Source organism: Mustela nigripes, chromosome 2 (genome assembly GCF_022355385.1).
Source record: "Mustela nigripes isolate SB6536 chromosome 2, MUSNIG.SB6536, whole genome shotgun sequence".
NCBI classification, from domain to species: Eukaryota; Metazoa; Chordata; class Mammalia; order Carnivora; family Mustelidae; genus Mustela; species Mustela nigripes.
This window is the reverse complement of record NC_081558.1, coordinates 170,182,238-170,200,361: the sequence shown is the minus strand read 5'-3', so window position 1 is coordinate 170,200,361 and position 18,124 is coordinate 170,182,238. Positions and strand designations below refer to the sequence as shown.

Below are 18,124 nucleotides of genomic sequence, written 5' to 3'. Positions count from 1 at the left end.
TCTTCTGAAACCTCACCCCATCAGTTACCTCCTACTTACTATCTTTCTCTCTCTACTCACACCTTTCCCACTCCCTGCCAACTTGATTTAAGTCTCTAGAGTCTAATGAAAAAAAATTCCTTTCTACCTTATTTCCTACTCCAACTTGTTTCAGAAATTTTTTTTACATCCTATTTTCCTTGTTTCATTCAGCCTCTTAAGATCTGGCTTTTTTCCCTACTACAACCAGTGGTCAAAGTGACCCCCTAACTGCCAAAGTCGGGACCCTCACACTATTTTACCTCTAATCTACATTGCTTTTCACGCTCCTGCCTTGCTTCCCAAACCTCTCTTTCCTGATTTGCCTATCTGCCTACCAATGTCTATTCCTCCCTACTTTGAAGACTTTTCTCAATCTATATCATCTGTGTGTAAATCTATTCATTCCCATGGCTTCAGATAACATCTACACAAATAATGTAGTTTTTAATCATGATTAATTACAAATTCTGATATTGAACTTCAATCATGGCTCATTACACTTACAATGCAAAATATGTAGACATCGCCTGAGCCTACTGAAAAAAGCTGTATCAGCATGTGACACTCAGATCCTCAAGATGACACTGGACAGAGGGAAGAGTTTCAAAATCAAGCACGTTTGAACAACAGTGCCTGCTCAGTTACTCTCCTGAAGAGGCACAATGTACAACAGCAAAAAGCTCTAAAACTCCTGCAATAAATAAAATTTTCTTATAACTATAGTTCTCAATCATATTTGTCCAGAGAAACTTATTTTTCCCAAGTAAGACTACCTAATGTCCTGTGGCAGTAAAAGAAGATAAAATTACATATTTTGTAATTAGAAAGACCAGATTTTGAATCTTAGCTGTTTCTTACTTGCTATTGATAATGGCCATTTACCCTCCCTAAAATCCAGTTTTCTCCTCTGTAAATCAGAAATAATAACCGCCTTATGCGGCTTCTGAAAGAACTAAAGTTTGTAAAATTCGCAGTACATTGCCTGCTACTGAAGTACTCAAAAAAAAATATGTATCCTTAACTTAAATGAGAGCGCCTGTGCTAGCAAGATGGCAAAGGAGTAGAAGACCTAAATTTCATATGGTCCCAGGTATTCAGCTAGATAGTTATCAAACCATTCTGTACACCTATGAACTCAACAGGAGATCAAAGAAAAGAATAGCAGCAACTCTATGAACAGAAAAGCAACGACTTTCTGGAAGGTGGGACATGCAGAGAAGTGAATCTGAGGCAATACACTGAAAGATAGACTGCAGGGTGGGAGAAAGCCTCCATCAGCCAGCTACCAGCCAAGCGATAGAGCTGCAGCACAAAAATCAGAACTTTTAGAAGTCTGCTCTGGGGAGGGAGGTTGCTCCAGTGGCTAAGCAGGGGTAGAATCCTTCCTGGGACAGTGTGGTTTCAGGACCCTCGGGGTCAAAGAAAGACTGAGGGTGCCTGAGTGTGGCAGAGCTCCCACGTATTGAAGTGGGGAAGCTGACCATAGTGAGCCAAGGAGTGAGTTCCCAGCTCAGGGTTGCCATAATCCGTGATCTGCAGCACAGTTCAGCCCAACAAGAGGCAGATCCAGGAAGACTCTGCTTCTTCCCCTGGGAGGAGTGGCATGAAGCACAGCACAGAAATCTGCTGGGTCTGAAGACTCCAAATGGGGTCATGTGCCAGAAATAGAAATGCTCTGTCACAATCCAGGTGAGCACAGAGTGTGGTCGGAGACCAAAGAAGCAGGAGTGATTAACTGCTTTTCTCTAGGGTGCACTAAGGATTGGAGTGCAACCTCTCAGCTCCTCGGGGACTAGAGATTGGGAGGCTGCCATTTTCATTCTTGCCCTCTAAAGCTGCATGAAAAGCCTTCAGGGAATAAAAGCTATCGAGAGCAAACCCAAGCAAAGTACTTAGCCTCGTCCCTGGCCATGGTGGTGCAATTCCTCCTGGACCAAAGACATTGGAGAATCACTGCAACAGGCCCCTCTCCAAGACAATCAGCAAGAACATCAAGCCAAGACCAAGTTTACTGATTAATGAGAACTGCAAAACTCTAGCACTAAGGGACTACAGTACATAGAATTCATGGCTTTTTTCCCATGATTCTTTAGTCTTTCAAAGTTAATTTTTAAATTTTATTTTTTATTTTCTATTTCATTTTTCTTTGAGCTTTTCTTCTTTTTCAATGAGCTTATCAATTCCAATTTTAAAATATTTTTTAATTTTCACTTTTAAAGTCATATTCTACCCCTTCATTGTATTTAACCTTATTTTTTGTGTAAATATAAGTTTTTCTTTCTTTAAAATTTTGGGATGCAGTTGCTTTTAACAGGCCAAATTATACCCTAAATCTAGTATATGACTTTGTTCTATTCACCCATCTGATTACATTCTCTCCTTTTTATTTTTTTCAATTTTTTTCAATTTTTTCAATTTTCCTTCTTTCTTTTTTCAACCAACTTAATCTTATTGATTCATTTTTTTAAATCTTTTTTAATTTTCATTTTTACAATCATATCCCATCCCTTCATTGTATTTACCCTGATTTGGGGTATTTTTAAGTTTTTCTTTCTTTAAAATTTTAAGAGGTAGTTTCTTCTAGCACACCAAAATTCAACCAAAATCTAGTGTGTGGCTCTGTTCTTTCCAACAGCCTGATTATATTCCTTTTTTTTTTCTTTCCCTCCAGTTTTGGGGTCTTCTGATTTGTTTAGTGTATATTTTTCTGGGGTCATTGTTTCCCTTTTAGCATTTTGTTCTCTCATTCATCTATTTTTCTTTGGACAAAATGACAAAATGAAAAAACTCACTTCAGGGAAAAAAAAAAAAAAAAGCAAGAGGCAGTACCAACTGCCAGTGACCTAATTGACATGGACATTAGTAAACTATCAGAATTAGAGTTCAGAACGACAATTATAAAGATACTAGCTGGGCTTTAAAAAAAGCACAGAAGATACTAGAGAATCCTTCTCTGGAGAAATAAAACCTAACCAAGGTGAAATCAAAAAAGCTATCAATGAAATGCAACCAAAAAGGTAGGCTCTAACTGCTAAGATAAGTAAGGCAGAAAAGAGCATCAGTGATATAGAAGACCAAATAATGGAGAATAAAGAAGCTCAGACAAAGAGAGATAAATAATTACTGGGTCACTATGGGAGAAGTCAAGAGAGAAATGATACCATAAAGCAAAACAGTATTAGAATAATCAGGATCCCAGAAGAAGAACAATGAGACAGAAGGGCAGAAGATATATTGGAGCAAATTATAGCAGAGAACTTCCCTAATGTCAGGAAGAAAACAGGAATCAAATTCCAGGAGACACACAGAACCCCCCTCAAAATCAGTAACAGGTCAACACCCAAATCTAATAGTAAAATTTTAAAATCTCAGAGACAAAGAGAAAATTCCGAAAGCAACTCAAGAAAAGAGGTCTGTACCCTATAACAGTAGAAACATTAACTTGGCAGCAGACCTATCCACAGAAAACTGGCAGGCCAGAAAGGACTGGCATGATATATTCAGGGCACTAAACGAGAAAAATATGCACCCAAGAATACTATATCCAGCTAAGCTGTCATTAAAAATAGAAGGAGAGATAAAAAAACTTCCAGAACAAACAAAAACTAAGAGTTTGCAATCAACAAACCAGCCCTACAAGAAATCTTAAAAGGAGTCCTCTAAACAAAGAGAGAGCCTAAAAGTAGCATAGATCAGAAAGAAACAGAGACATTAACAGTCACCTTACAGGCAATACAATGGCACTAAATTCATATTTTTCAATAGTTACCTGAATGTGAATGGGCTAAATGCCCCAATCAAAAGACACAGGGTATCAGAATGGATAAAAAAACAAGATCCATCGATATGCTATCTGCAGGAAACTCCTTTTAGACCCAAAGACACCTCCAGATTTAAAGTGAGGGGGTAGAAAACAATTTCCCATGCTAATGGACAAAGAAGAAAACTGATGAGGCAATCTTTATATCAGACAAATTAGAATTTAAACCAAAGACTATAATAAGAGATGAGAAGGACACTATATCATACTTAAAGGGTCTATCCAAAAAGAAGATCTAACAATTTTATATATCTATGCCCCTAACATGGGAGCAGCCAATTATATAACCCAATAAACAACAAAATCAAAACAACACATCAACAATCATACAATAACAGTAGTGGACTTTAACACCCCCCTCACTTTTGAAAGGGACAGATCATCTAACCAAAAGATCAATAAGGAAATAAGAGCTTTAAATGACACACTGAACCAGATGGATTTCACAGATATATTCAGAACATTCCATCCCAAAGCAATAGAATACACATTCTTCTCTAATACACATGGAACATTCTCCAGACAGATCACACCCTGGGTCAAAAATCAGTCTCAATCAGTACCAAAAGATTGGGATCATTTCCTGCATATTTTCAGACCACAATACTTTGAAACTAGGACTCAACCACAAGATGAAAGTTGGAAAGTTCAAAAACGTGGAAGCTAGACCATCTTACTAAAGAATAAATGGGTCAAATACGAAATTAAAGAAGAATTTATAAAAATTCATGGAAACATACGAAAATGAAAACACAACTGTTCAAAATCATTGGGATGCAGCAAAGGCAGTCCTAAGAGGAAAGTATATAGCAGTACACGCCTTTCTCAAGAAACAAAAAAAGGTCTCAAGTACACAATTTAATCCTACACCTAAAAGAGATGGAGAAAGAATAGCATATAAAGCCTAAACCCAGCATGAGAAGGGAAATAATAAAGATCAGAGCAGAAATCAATGAAATAGAAACCAAAAGAACAGTAGAACAGCTCAACAAAACTAAGAGCTGATTCCTTCAAGGAATTAATAAGATTGATAAACTCCTGACCAGACTTATCAAAAACAATAGAGAAAGGTCCTAAATTAATAAAATCACAAGTGAAAGAGGAAAGATCACAACTAATACCAAAGAACTACAATTATAAGAACATATTATGAGCAACTATATGTCAACAAATCAGACAATCTGGCAGAAATGGATGCATTACTATAGACACATAAGCCACCAAAACTGAACCAGGAAGAAACAGAAAACTTTAACAGGCCCATAACCCATAAGGAGATTGAAGCGTCATCAAAAAATCTCCCAACAAACAAGACCCCAGAGCCAGACAATTTCTCAGGGAAATTCTACCAAACATTTAAAGAATTATTACCTATTCTTCTGAAACTGTTCCCAAAAAATAGGAATGGAAGGAAAACTTCCAAACTCATTTCATGAGGCCAGCATTACCTTGATCCCAAAACCAGACAAAGTCCCCATCAAAAAGGAGAATTACAGAGAAATACCCCTCATCAACATAGATGCTAAAATCCTCACCACAATACTAGCCTTTTAATATACTAGCAGTATATTAAAAGGATTATTCACCATAATCAAGTAGGATTTATTCCTGGACTGCAAGCTTAGTTCAACATCTGCAAATCAATCAATATGATACACAACATTAATAAAGGAAAGAAAAAGAACTATATGATACTCTCAATAGATGAGCATTTGACAAAGTTAACCATGCTTTCTTAATTAACTCTTCAAAGTATAGGGATAGAGGGTACATACCTCGATATCATAAAAGCCAACTATGAAAAACCCGCAGCAAATATCATTCTCAATGGGGAAAAACTGAGAGCTTTTCCCCTAAGGTCAGGAATACGGCAGGGATGTCCACTCTGACCACAGCTTTTCAATAAAGTACTATAAGTCCTACCTCAGCAAAAAGACAACAAGAAATAAAAGGCATCCGAATCAGCAAAGAAGAAGTCAAACTCTCACTCTTTGCAGATGATATGATACTTTATGTGGAAAACCCAGAAGATTCCACCCCAAAACTTCTAAAATTCATACAGGAATTCAGTAAAGTCGCAGGGTACAAAATCAATGCACAGAAATCAGTGCATTTCTATACACCAACAGTAAGACAGAAGAAAGATAAATTAAGGAGTCGATTCCATTTATAATTGCACCCAGAACCATAAGATACCTAGGAATAAATCTAGCCAAAGAGGCAAAGAATCTATACTCAGAAAACTATAAAGTACTCATGGAAGAAATTGAGGAAGACACAAAGAAATGGAAAAACGTTCCATGCTCATGAATTGGGAGAACAAATATTGTGAAAATGTCTATGCTACCTAAAGCAATCTACACATTTAACGTAATCCCTATCAAAATACCATCAACTTTTTTCACAGAAATGGAAAAAATAATCCTAAAATTTGTATGGAACCAAAAAAGACCTCAAATTGCCAGAGGAATGTTGAAAAGAAAAACAAAACTGGTGGCATCACATTTCCAGACTTCAAGCTCTATTACAAAGCTGTCATTATCAAGACAGTATGGTACTGGCACAAAAACAGACACATAGATCAGTGGAACAGAACAGAGAACCCAGAAATGGACCCTCACAGCTATGGTCAACTAATCTTCAACAAAGCAGGAAAGAATGTCCAGTGGAAAAAAGACAGTCTCTTCAACAAATGGTATTGGGAAAATTGGACAGCCACATGCAGAAGAATGAAAAGGGACCACTTCCTTACACCACACACAAAGATAGACTCAAAATGGATGAAAGATCTCAATGTGAGACAGGAAACCTTCAAAATCCTTGAGAACACAGGCTGCAACCTCAGCTGTAGCAACTTCTTCCTAGAAACATTGCCAAAGGCAAGGGAAGCAAGGACAAAAATGAACTACTGGGACTTCATCAAGATCAAAAGCTTTTGCACAGCAAAGGGAACAGTCAACAAAACCAAAAGACAGCTGACAGAATAGGAGAAGATATTTGCTAATGACAGATAAAGGGCTAGTATCCAAAATCTATAAAGAACTTAGCAAATTCAACATGTAAAGAACAAATAATACAACCAGGAAATGGGCAAAAGGCATGAAAAGACATTTCTGCAAAGAAGACATCCAGATGGCCAACAGACACATGAAAAAGTGCTCCACATCACTCCGCAACAAGGAAATACAATCAAAACCACAATGGGGGTGCCTGGATGGCTCAGTTGTTAAGCATCTACCTTGGGCTCAGGTCACGATCCCAGGATCCTGGGATCCAGCCCCACATCAGGCTCCCTGCTCCAAGGGAGAGCCTGTTTCTTCCTCTCCCACTCCCCTGCCTGTGTTCACTCTCTCTCTGTCAAATAAATAAATAAAATCCTAAAAAAAAAAAAAAGGAAAGGAGAAAGAAACCACAATGAGATACTACCTCACACCAGTCAGAATGGCTAAAACTATCAAGTCAGGAAACAACAGACCTTGGCGAGAATGCGGAGAGAGGGGAACCCTCCTACAGTATTGGGGGGAATGCAACCTGGTGCAGCCACATTGGAAAACAGTATGGAGGTTCCTCAAAAAGTTGAAAAAAGAGCTACCCCATGACCCAACAATTGCACTACTGGGTTTTTACTCCAAGGATACAAATATAGTGATCTGAATGGGCACCTGCACCCCTGTTTATAGCAACAATGTCCACATTTGGCAAACTATGGAAAGACACCAGATGTCCACCGATAGTTGATGGATAAAGAATACGTGGTACACACACACACACACACACACATACACACACAGGAATATTACACAGCCATCAAGAAAATGAAATCTTGCCATTTGCAATGTGGACAGACAGAAGAGTATTATGCTAAGCAAAATAAATCAGTCAGAGAAAGACAATTATCATATGATCCGGCTGACACGTGGAATTTGAGAAAGAAGGCAGAGGATCATGGGAGAAGAGAGGAAAAAATGAAATGGGACCAAACCAGAGAAGGAGACAAACCATAAGAGACTTTCAGTCTCAGGAAACAAACTGAGTGTTATGGAGTGGAAGGCAGGGGTGGTGGGATAGGTGGCTGGGTGATGGATCTTAGGGAGGGTATGTAAGCACTATGAATTGTGTAAGACTGGTGAATCACAAACCTGTACCCTTGAAGCAAATAATACATTACAGGTTAATAAAAATAATTTAAAAATAAAAAAAAGAGGGGTCTCTGGGTGGATCCATGGTTAAGTGTCTGCCTTCAGCTCAGGTCATGATCCCAGGGTCCTGAGATCAAGCCCCATATTGGTCTCCTACAGAGCAGGGAGCCTGCTTCTTCCTCTCCCACTCTTCCTGCTCCTGTTCCCTCTCTCACTATGTCTCTCTCTGTCAAATAAATACATAAACCTTTAAAAAATAAATAAATAAAAATAAAAATAAAAAAGAATGTAAAATTTCACCAAAAAACTAAAAGAGTCTACACAGATTTTCAAGGATGTTGCCTGAAGCAATCAATTGAAAACCTGAAATTCACTTGAACTATCCTGTTTAATTCAAAATTTCATCTGAAAATTGTTATCTATGACTTTACTATACTTTTATTGTTGTTAAAAGTTTCTAATGGCCATTCTCACTTAAGTGACCCACATATTTAATTATTTTATTCAGCTGTTAGTAGACCAGTCTCTGGTGCCAGATTTTTTAACCTGTGTCCCATTTAGTTTACTGATTTTGATATGCAGTGAACTTGGAAGTAAGGTATTCATACTTATTGGGGTTACAAATAATTCTAAAATACAGATTCAATATATTCTGAAAAAAAGTATGAGAAGCTTCTCATGGGTGAACTTTAGCAATAGATTTTGTAATTTCACCTCTCAGTGTTCAGAGGTGTTTTGTGCTTAATTCCTGATTCCATGGCCACATTCCAGAAAAGTAAGGTAATCAGAGATTTTGTAATTCTTTTACTTATGACATTTTTCCTTTAATTTAAAAATATTTACCAATTCATGGGAATGCAAGCTTGTGCAACCACTCTGGAAAACAGCATGGAGGTTCCTCAAAAAGTTGAAAATAGAGCTACCCTAGGACCCAGCAATTGCACTACTGGGTATTTACCCTAAAGATACAAATGCAGTGATCCGAAGGGGCACGTGCACCCCAATATTTATAGCAGTGATGTCCAAAATAGCCAAACTATGGAAAGAACCTAGATGTCCATCAACAGATAAATGGATAAAGAAGAGGTGGTATATATATACGATGGAATACTATGCAGCCATCAAAAGAAATGAAATCTTGCCATTTGCGATGACGTGGATGGAACTAGAGGGTATTATGCTTAGAGAAGTAAGTCAATCAGAGAAAGACAACTATCATATGATCTCCCTGATAGGAGGAAGTGGAGATGCAACGTGGGGGGGTTTGGGGGGTAAGAAAAGAATAAATGAAATAAGATGGGATTGGGAGGGAGACAAACCATAAGAGACTCTTAATCTCACAAAACAAACTGAGGGTTGCCAGGAGGAGAAGGGTAGGGAGAGGGTGACTGGGTTATAAACATTGGGGAGGGTATGTGCTATGCTGAGTGCTGTGAAGTGTGTAAACCTGGCGATTCACAGACCTGTACACCTGGGGCTAATAATACATTATGTGTTTATAAAAAATTTTTTTAAGTTATTTTAAAAAATTTACCAATTCATTTAAAAACAATAAACTCATTGCATGCTAGCATGACTAAGGTTTTTTATGAAAAATAACTATATTTTAAAAAATACTGAGGAGATGGGGTGCCTGGGTGGCTCAGTCGGTTTAGTGTCTGCCTTCAGCTCAGGTCATGATCTCAGGGTCCTGGGATCCAGCCCCCCAACAGGCTTCCTGCTCAGCAGGGAGCCTGCTTCTCCCTCTCCCTCTGTCCCTCCCTTTTGCTTGTGCTCTCTCACTCTCCCTCTCTCTCAGTCTCTGACATAAATCAATAAAATCTTAAAAATTAAAAATATAGGGATGCCTGGGTGGCTCAGTTGGTTGGACGACTGCCTTCGGCTCAGGTCATGATCCCGGAGTTCCGGGATCGAGTCCCGCATCGGGCTCCCGGCTGCATGGGGAGTCTGCTTCTCCCTCTGACCTTCTCCTCACTCATGCTCTCTCTCACTGTCTCTCTCTCTCTCAAATAAATAAATAAAATCTTTTTAAAAAAATTAAAAATATATATTAAAAAATAAAAATACTGAGAAGAATGGCATTATTTTACCTACTAGCAAGTCTCTTTAATTAATGTTTGGCTTAATAAAAGACAACAGTTTTGGGACACCTGGGTGGCTCAGTCAGTTAAGCATCTACCTTCAGCTCACATCAGGATCCCAGGGTGTTGGGATGGAGTCCAGCATTGGGCTCCTTGCTCAGCAGGGAGCCTGCTTCCCCCCTGCCTGCCACTCTCCCTGTTTGTGTTCTCTCTCTCTCTCTCTGTGTGTCTCCTCGACAAATAAATAAATAAAACCTTTTAAAAAAAGACAACTGGTTTCCCTATCTGCTTCTGCATTCAATTTGTCATGATATACGTCATGCAGACTCTGGAAAACTCTACTGTACATATGCAGGAGAATAAGAGGAAAAGGAAAACAACGTCTTAGAATTATTGTAAAAGTTTTGACCTCACAGACTCAGTAGGGTCTCAGGAAACCCAGAGGCCTCTAGACCACACCTTAACAACAAGTGCCTAAAGCAGACACAGATGCTGGAAGCCATCCCACTCTTATGGTTATCAGTTACATGAGTCCATAAATTCTTATTTTGTGTGTAGCTTAAACCGGCTGGAACTGGGTTTCTGCTACTTGCAACTAAAAGAGTTCTGAGCAAAACACTATACAACCCTTCACAGTTCTTCCTTATTCAGAAGAACATTTAGGGAAACCTAGTGCAGTCTCACAGAGGAAACTTAACACGTTTTTTCTTTCTACTGCTATCCACCTTCTGCTTCTAACTTAGAAGTCTTCCTGTTTTACTAATCAAATTCCCCTCTTTGGGTGTTATGAAATCCTGATGACCATAAATGTCACTTCCAGTCATGAGGTCAAGTTAGCAAACACTCCTAATGCAATGGCAAATATATGCCCATAAATGTCACACAGAACACAGAATCCCTTCAAATCAACTGATCATTAGTTTTACTTGATAATTTATGTGAAAATTAAGTATACACTACTTAGAGTCATTCTTAAAAACTAATATTCATCTCTTAAAACCAGATGAATACAGAAGAACAGCTAGGTAATATTAGATTTGAGAATGGGTTTAATACAATAGCAATTACTTTTGAGAAAGGACAGTTCCAAAAGGAAAGTCAACAGGGGGAAAAAGTCTCCAGAGGGATAGCTAACATACATATTAACGTCTTTTAAGAAATAACAGCTTCGTTTTCAAAATTTTACTTTCCACAACCACTTGCTTCAAATTAACTGTAATAAATAACTCTAAGTGTAACAAGGGAAAGGAGATGTGAAGGAACCTGCTGAAGGAACAGGTTAATATCTCACTGTTCCACCCCCCCCCAAATGTATTACACCAAGATGAAAAAGGTCTTTTGAAAAAAGTCTGTGCAACTTAAACTGAGGAATACAGCCCATAAAGTTCTATTAGAGAGCACACAAAAGACACCAGATAAACAACGTGCATCTTCCCAACCTGTAAATTTTACATTAAGGTCTTAGAGGACAAAAAAAATGTATATTAAAACAAACACTGATCTACTGGAGGCCTCTATTTATATATACACGTAACACACATACTTTCAAAGGCAAAGAATATCCCTAGAACACACACAGCCACACACACATAGGATAACAACGCTTGCTTATGAAAAGGGATTCAGATTTTTAATTGCTTTTTCCAATGTCCCATAAATCCTGTCTACCTCTCCTTTGCAAATAAGGCAGAAAAATGCTTGAGATACACTCCCACAAGGGACCCCTAATAAATTTGGGATTGTTAAGACTGACTCTGCAAACGGTACCGTAAGAAAGGAGAAAATAAAACGAAATCATTGATTCATTGGGTGTTTGTGTACTAGACTTAAAGCTTACTAAAGATAGAGACCTCCCCCTCTCCTCCTCTGGTTCGTCTACAGGACTTAACGCGAGGAATTGAGGTACTCTTAGTGGATGAGATCTTTGACAAAAACTTGTCACTGGGAGGAGCTCCACTCCATGTCTTCTAACTCCAGTTTTGTGTTTCCAAGATGTAGTACCCCAAGCCGAAGAGAGTCGTTTAAACCGTATAACAATTTCAAAAATAAAAGTATGCTGAGACTTTGACTTTTTAATCACTTCTGAAAGAAGCAGCAAGAGGCTGGAAAAGAAAAAGGTTACTAAGAGGGTCTGCTGAGAAGAACGAAACCCCGTAGCAGCAATTATCTGAGGGATGAAGGATCAATTAGCAAGCCCCGCCTTTCCCTCTTTGCAGCCGCTTCTCCCTGCCCCGAGATTAGGCGGCGAGAAAGAGGCAAAGTGGAGAATCGAAGGAAAAGAGAAAAAGTGGGGTCAGGCGCTGGAAGTGAAACTGGTACCTGGGTGGAATTAAAGGAAGGCGTGGCAGGACAGCGGCAAGCTACCCGGGAAGATCCCTGGGCCGAGGAGACCCAAGCACGGCGTTCGCGGGAAGAAGGAAAAACTGGAAGGGGCCCCGGGTGGAAAGCGACCAAGGCTTCGATGACAGCTTGGACTTGGCCTTCAACTCGCAGGGGCGGGGGCAACCCGGGAGTCTTCTGTTGTGCGCGCCCCACCGCTCCTGCCTTCCCCTCCCCTCCCTGCGCGAGCCGGAGCCCGAGCCCCACGGATCTGGGCCGCAGCACCCGTCGCCGCCTGTGCCTCCCACTTGCCCGAGGTAGAAGAGAATATGCTCAGCCCTCCTCTGACCCTTTCTCACCGGATGAAGATCGACGTCGCCCGGCCTTCCCCTTGTCCATCTTCGCCTCCTCCTGCTGGAGTCGCAGTTGCAGTCGCTGTCACCTCAAGACCCCTCAGGCTGGGGGAGGGAGGGGGAGGGGAGAAGAAAGGGGGGGGGGAAGCCAGGAAAGTACGAACAGCGCTTGCGCAAGAGACGTCGCCGGCCCTCAGACCGGAAATCAGCCGCCCCTCCCACCTCACCCGGAAATCACTTCCTGGGACTTGTTTTCTCTGCGGCTTGCCACCGCGAGTACGTTTTTTGAGCAGTCTCTCTTAATATCTTTGCACTTATGGGAAAGTGAGGCTGCGTGCGTGGTTTTAGCCCGAGATCGTTAGAGGCTTTGTTTACTTTGAAGACCGGCTAGACCGAAAATTGAAAGAGGGGATTAGAAATTCCTGTAATTTAGTGGATCTCGCGAGGTCGTGCAGAAAATTTAGAATAAAACGTTATTCCTTTAATTAAATTAAAATGTTATCCTTTTTGCAGTATCTCTTTACTCACGATCTCTCAGATATTTGTCCTCAAGGAGCGTCCCCAAGCTCAGTAAAGTCCCCTGTTGGTCTAGCTATTGGTTTAGCATGTGGAGTAGAAGTGTATTTGGTCAGCTGAGGAAAACATGTCATAGTAACGATCTCTTTAAATTCAAATTCGTCATTTTTTTTTTCTTAATTTATCTGACAGACAGAGACATAGAGAGGGAACACAAGCTGGAGGAGTGAGACAGTGAGAAGCAGGCTCCCTGCTGAGCAAGAAGCCCGATGTGGAGCTCGATCCCAGCACCCTGGGATTATGACCTGAGCCGAAGGCAGACGCCTAACACCCAGGCGCCCAAAATTCATTTTTAAAGGCCCAGAAAAAAAGAAAAACTAGACCCCAATTTTTTAAAACATGAAATGCTGAGGTGATAAAAGTGGATGGGTTTAAACTGAAATTCGTTCAGCTTTTATTACAGTACTAAGGGAACTAGCCCAGTCCTCAATGAACTCAGTCTAGTATATTTAGACTGATTTACTTTTTTTTTTCAGGTCTTTCAAAGGGCCCATCAGTTTTGAAAACTGTCCTATTTTGTTGCCCACGATGTATACACTTTATTTTTAAATGTGGAAGCTGTAATCACAGTAAGTTAAACAAAATTCAGCAGAGCGGTTTAATCAAAGGCAAAGTGATATTGGAATGTTCCAAGCCAGAAGGGATCCTGGGGCTACATGAGCTTAACATCCTATCCCCTCCCCTCGATTCATCAAGGCCAAAAAAGGGACTTGCCTAACTCACCACTAGAGCCCAGTCTTGTTCTTCTTGAGTCAAAGCCTCTTAATCACTCAGGGATCTGTGCTGAGGTATACTTAAGCCTCCAGATGCAAAAGCCTGTTTGAGCTCAGGGAAGTGTTTCCCTGGGAAGGAATAGTTGAAAGGCAGGAATATTTCAGGGCTTAATGAGATTAACATTCACTACAAAGGTTTCATTTAGAGACCCTATTTTATTTCTGTTTAACAAATCAGAACACTGCTTACAGAAGAATTATCTCAATTTTAAGTTTCCTTACAAGTCAACTTTTTTTTTTTTTAAGATTTGTCTTATTTTTATTTTTAAATAATCTCTGTAACGAACCTGGAGCTGGAATTTACAACCCTGAGATCAAGTCTCATGTTCCACTAACTGAGCCAGCCAGGTGCCTCAAAAATCAAACTTTTTAAATTGAGCAATTTAATTCCAGATTCAAACCAGCTTAATTCATTTGCCAATATTGTAGGAAACAAATTAACTGCAAAAGATGGAAATAGAGCTGAGACATGGGAACATAATACAGGAAAGTATAAGTAGGTCTTATCCACTTCTAGCAGCTTCCATAAAACTAAGTGGTTTTAAAGTTTAGCAGTAAGAAGTTAACTTACAAGAAATGAAATTATAAGAAATTAAATAATTCAGCTTGCAAATATATTCTTTAAATTTGTTGAACCAAATATACTATTTCTGCTACTTTAGAAAGCCAGTTTGTTTCTTTGAATTGGAACTTGTTTTGAATAACATCTAAAGATAGATGAACTTGAAGCTCAAGAATTTCAAATTTGCTTTTTTTTTTTAAGAATTTATTTATTTATTTGACCGAGAGAGAGAGATCACAAGCAGGCAGAGAGTGGCAGAGAGAGAGGAAAGGAAGCAGGCTACCTGCCTAGCAAAGAGCCTGATATGGGGCTCGATCCCAAGACCCTGGGATCTTGACCTGAGCCGAAGGCAGAGGCTTTAACCCACTGAGCCACCCAGGCGCCCCTCAAATTTGCTTTTTAACCAGTATTTTTACTGTTACAGTATTCATCTCTGCCTTATAGTTAACTACATTGCAAATAACTAAAGGACTAAAAGTTCACTTTTTGCTTTTGAGTGAGTCACTTAACAACCTCATTTTATCTTTTATGAAAGACTAGTTAAGTGATATTTTATAGTGTTTTACGATGCTCCAGTGAAAGTTTCCTCATTTTAAATAAAAATAAGACCCCCCCAAAATGATTGTCTTAGTATGTTTGGGAATTAGGTCATTTCTGTTGAGCTCACACTGTATAGAGCCTTTCAAATTAAAATCATTTGAGAGTGCCTGGTTGACTCAATGGATTAAGCCTCTGCCTTCCTGCTCAGGTCATGGTCTCAGGGTCCTGGGATGGAGTCCACATCCAGCTCTCTGCTCAGCGGGGAGCCTGCTTCCCCCTTCCCCTCTGCCTGCCTCTCTGCCTACGTGTGATCTCTCTCCGTGTGCCAAATAAATAAATAAATAAATCTTTAAAATCATTTGAGATTAGAAATTCTTCAGCCCTGGGGCGCCTGGATGGCTCAGTGGGTTAAAGCCTCTGCCTTCCGCTCAGGTCATGACCCCAGAGTCCTGGGATAGAGCCCCGCATAGCATGGGGCTCTCTGCTCGGCAGGGAGCCTGCTTCCTCCTCTCTCTCTGCCTGCCTCTCTGCCTACTTGTGATCTCTGTCTGTCAAATAAATAAATAAAATCTTTGGGAAAAAAAAAAAAAAAACAAGAAATTCTTCAGCCCTGTATTTTATAAGAGAGAATGGACAGGTTTTATCTCAATAGGTATGGTTCTTTAAGCGTTAAAAGTGAATTAAATTAGGTATTCATTGTATTTTTGTTCTAAACAGTGGGTATAGTGGGTACCATTTTAATAGTTTCAAGACAAAGTGGCAGTGTGAAATTGATCAGCCCTTTATTTTATCCCTTGATTAACAATTTATTTGAAGAGAACTTAATAAAATTGGCAAAAGGCCCTTTCTCATCACATGTGAATTAACTTTAAGTACAATATGAATGTAAAGAGGTGGGGTTTTTTTTAAGATTTATTTATTTATTTATTTATTTATTTGAAAGAGAGAGACGGGAGAAGACTCCCCACTGAACAAGGAATCTAACCTGGGGCTCCATCCTAACCTGAACTGAAGACAGACAGTTAACTGAGCCACCCAAGAACCCCTGTAATGGGTGTAGTTTGCCATGGTGAACATCTTGACTTCCTGTTTTAAAAACTAAACAATCTGGAACTTATCGTGGGCTCCAGGAAAGCCTAGATTTTGCAGAGATGTATGGAGTACTTTATTGTGTTGCTATTCACTTCATTTTCATTAGTAATTGATTCTTTTCTTTAGAATACTGAGAATTCTGTGAAGGAAATTTTTATTCCACATATAAATGAAGTGAGCTGTGAATCATGAAAAGACACATATAGGTTGTTTAGTTTTAAAGATATCTTCCTTTATAAGATAATCTGCCATTGTTAACTGCCCTGCGATGAAATAGCCTATTTCCAGAAGTTATGAAAAGTTGCAATAATTCTAGGTATTCCAATAATTCTAGGTATAGTATACCAATAATTCTAGGTATTCAAGCAGCAGATGGATAATCTTTTGTCCAAAAATCTGTAAAAGGAATCTATGCACAACCCTTTAATTGAAGATCCCTAAATTTGGCGCTGGGGCTGAACCCAAGACATCTTGTGCATATACCACTAATTCCTTTGAAGTGGTCTATCTTAAAATGTAATGTTTACTCAGCGTTTCTGTGCCTTAATACATTTAGTTCTAAAAAAAAAATTTCATGTTATGTTACTATTTTGTAAAACTGAGGCTTTAGGGTAGTCTCATCTTCTTTAGCCTTTAACTTTTGGTACCCACTTACCTCTAAATAACCAAATCAAGAAACATAGGCTCTAGGATGGACAAAGTCAGTAAATTCAAAAATCTAATGTTCAGAATTACTTGGGAGCATATTTTTCACACTACCTCCAGGTCCCACCTCAAAACTTTTAAATCAGAATCTCCTAGAATTGGAGCCTAACAATCTGTATGTTTAAAATTTTTCCCAGGAATACATATCAAGTAATTTTTTAACTACAAAACTGAACTACTAAACTATAATTTCCAGGACTGTTCACTTAGGAGATAAAACCATAAAGAAATGCAAAGCAGTGATTACTATAGAAGTCCAGAATGGTTACTTTTGGAGAGGGATAAGCGTTTGAAGGAAATTTAGGGGTGGTTGGCATTGTCCACAGTGATTAGAGGATGTTTCTCTTTATGATTGTCCACTAAACTTTTTTTTTAACTCTCCTAGAAAATTCTGTTGCATACTCAAATTTGGGAAACCCAAGATTTGGTGACATCTGAGTTTTTTTTCTTTCTATCTCGAATATTTTGTTTTTTATATGTCTTTGCCTCAGGATTAAATTTGCCTCAGCAGATAAAATACAGCTATGTTAGTCTTTCCTAGGGAGAGGTAGGTAGGGCGAAAGAATACTAAGAGGATGGGATTTAGTTTGCTTTTTTTGAAACTTCTACATAATATCATTTCATTAGCTTTATCATTTTGTACTATTTTCTATAATTTACTAAATGGAGTGATAAACAGGCATAATTTTAGTAAAAAAAAAAACTTCATAATTGCATTCTGTGTTGAGAAAATAATAATGTTGCTTTCGTACCAAAATAGTCATTCTTTTCTTAAAATATGTTTTAAAGGATTCTTTGTTTTATTTTTCCAAATAAATAAACAAATAAAATTATATTCATTTTAAAAGTATTTAGATACTTTTAGCATCCTTTATTCTATGCTTCCTAATAGCATAGGATATACAAAAGTCCTTAGGTATACCAAAGGACTATAATTACTATAATAAGATATTACTGTGTAATCAGGTGTTAGACCCTAACTTCTCAGATTTAAATTTATATTTTCTTCTCTCTCTCTTTCTCTCACTCTCTTTTTGGTGCTGAAACCCAGGAACAAAGTAAAATTATATTTTCATAAAAGCTTATTGTTTACCTGTGAAAAATGTAAAATATTGTTAAGCAAAACCATTTTATGATCCTAAA

General features: G+C 38.7%; 1 protein-coding gene across 5 annotated transcripts in view; it reads right to left on the bottom strand.

Annotated features, from left to right (window-relative positions):
• Window positions 1-13,290, bottom strand: part of SENP7 (SUMO specific peptidase 7) — a 155,726-nt gene extending 142,436 nt beyond the window's left edge. For all 5 annotated transcript variants that reach the window (XM_059392060.1, XM_059392062.1, XM_059392063.1 and 2 more), the window contains exon 1: window positions 12,740-13,290. In XM_059392060.1, the coding sequence (XP_059248043.1) occupies window positions 12,740-12,779 (40 nt within the window). In that variant the 5' untranslated portion in view covers window positions 12,780-13,290. The remainder of the gene's footprint in view (window positions 1-12,739) is intronic.
• Between the last annotated feature and the right edge of the window lie 4,834 nt (window positions 13,291-18,124).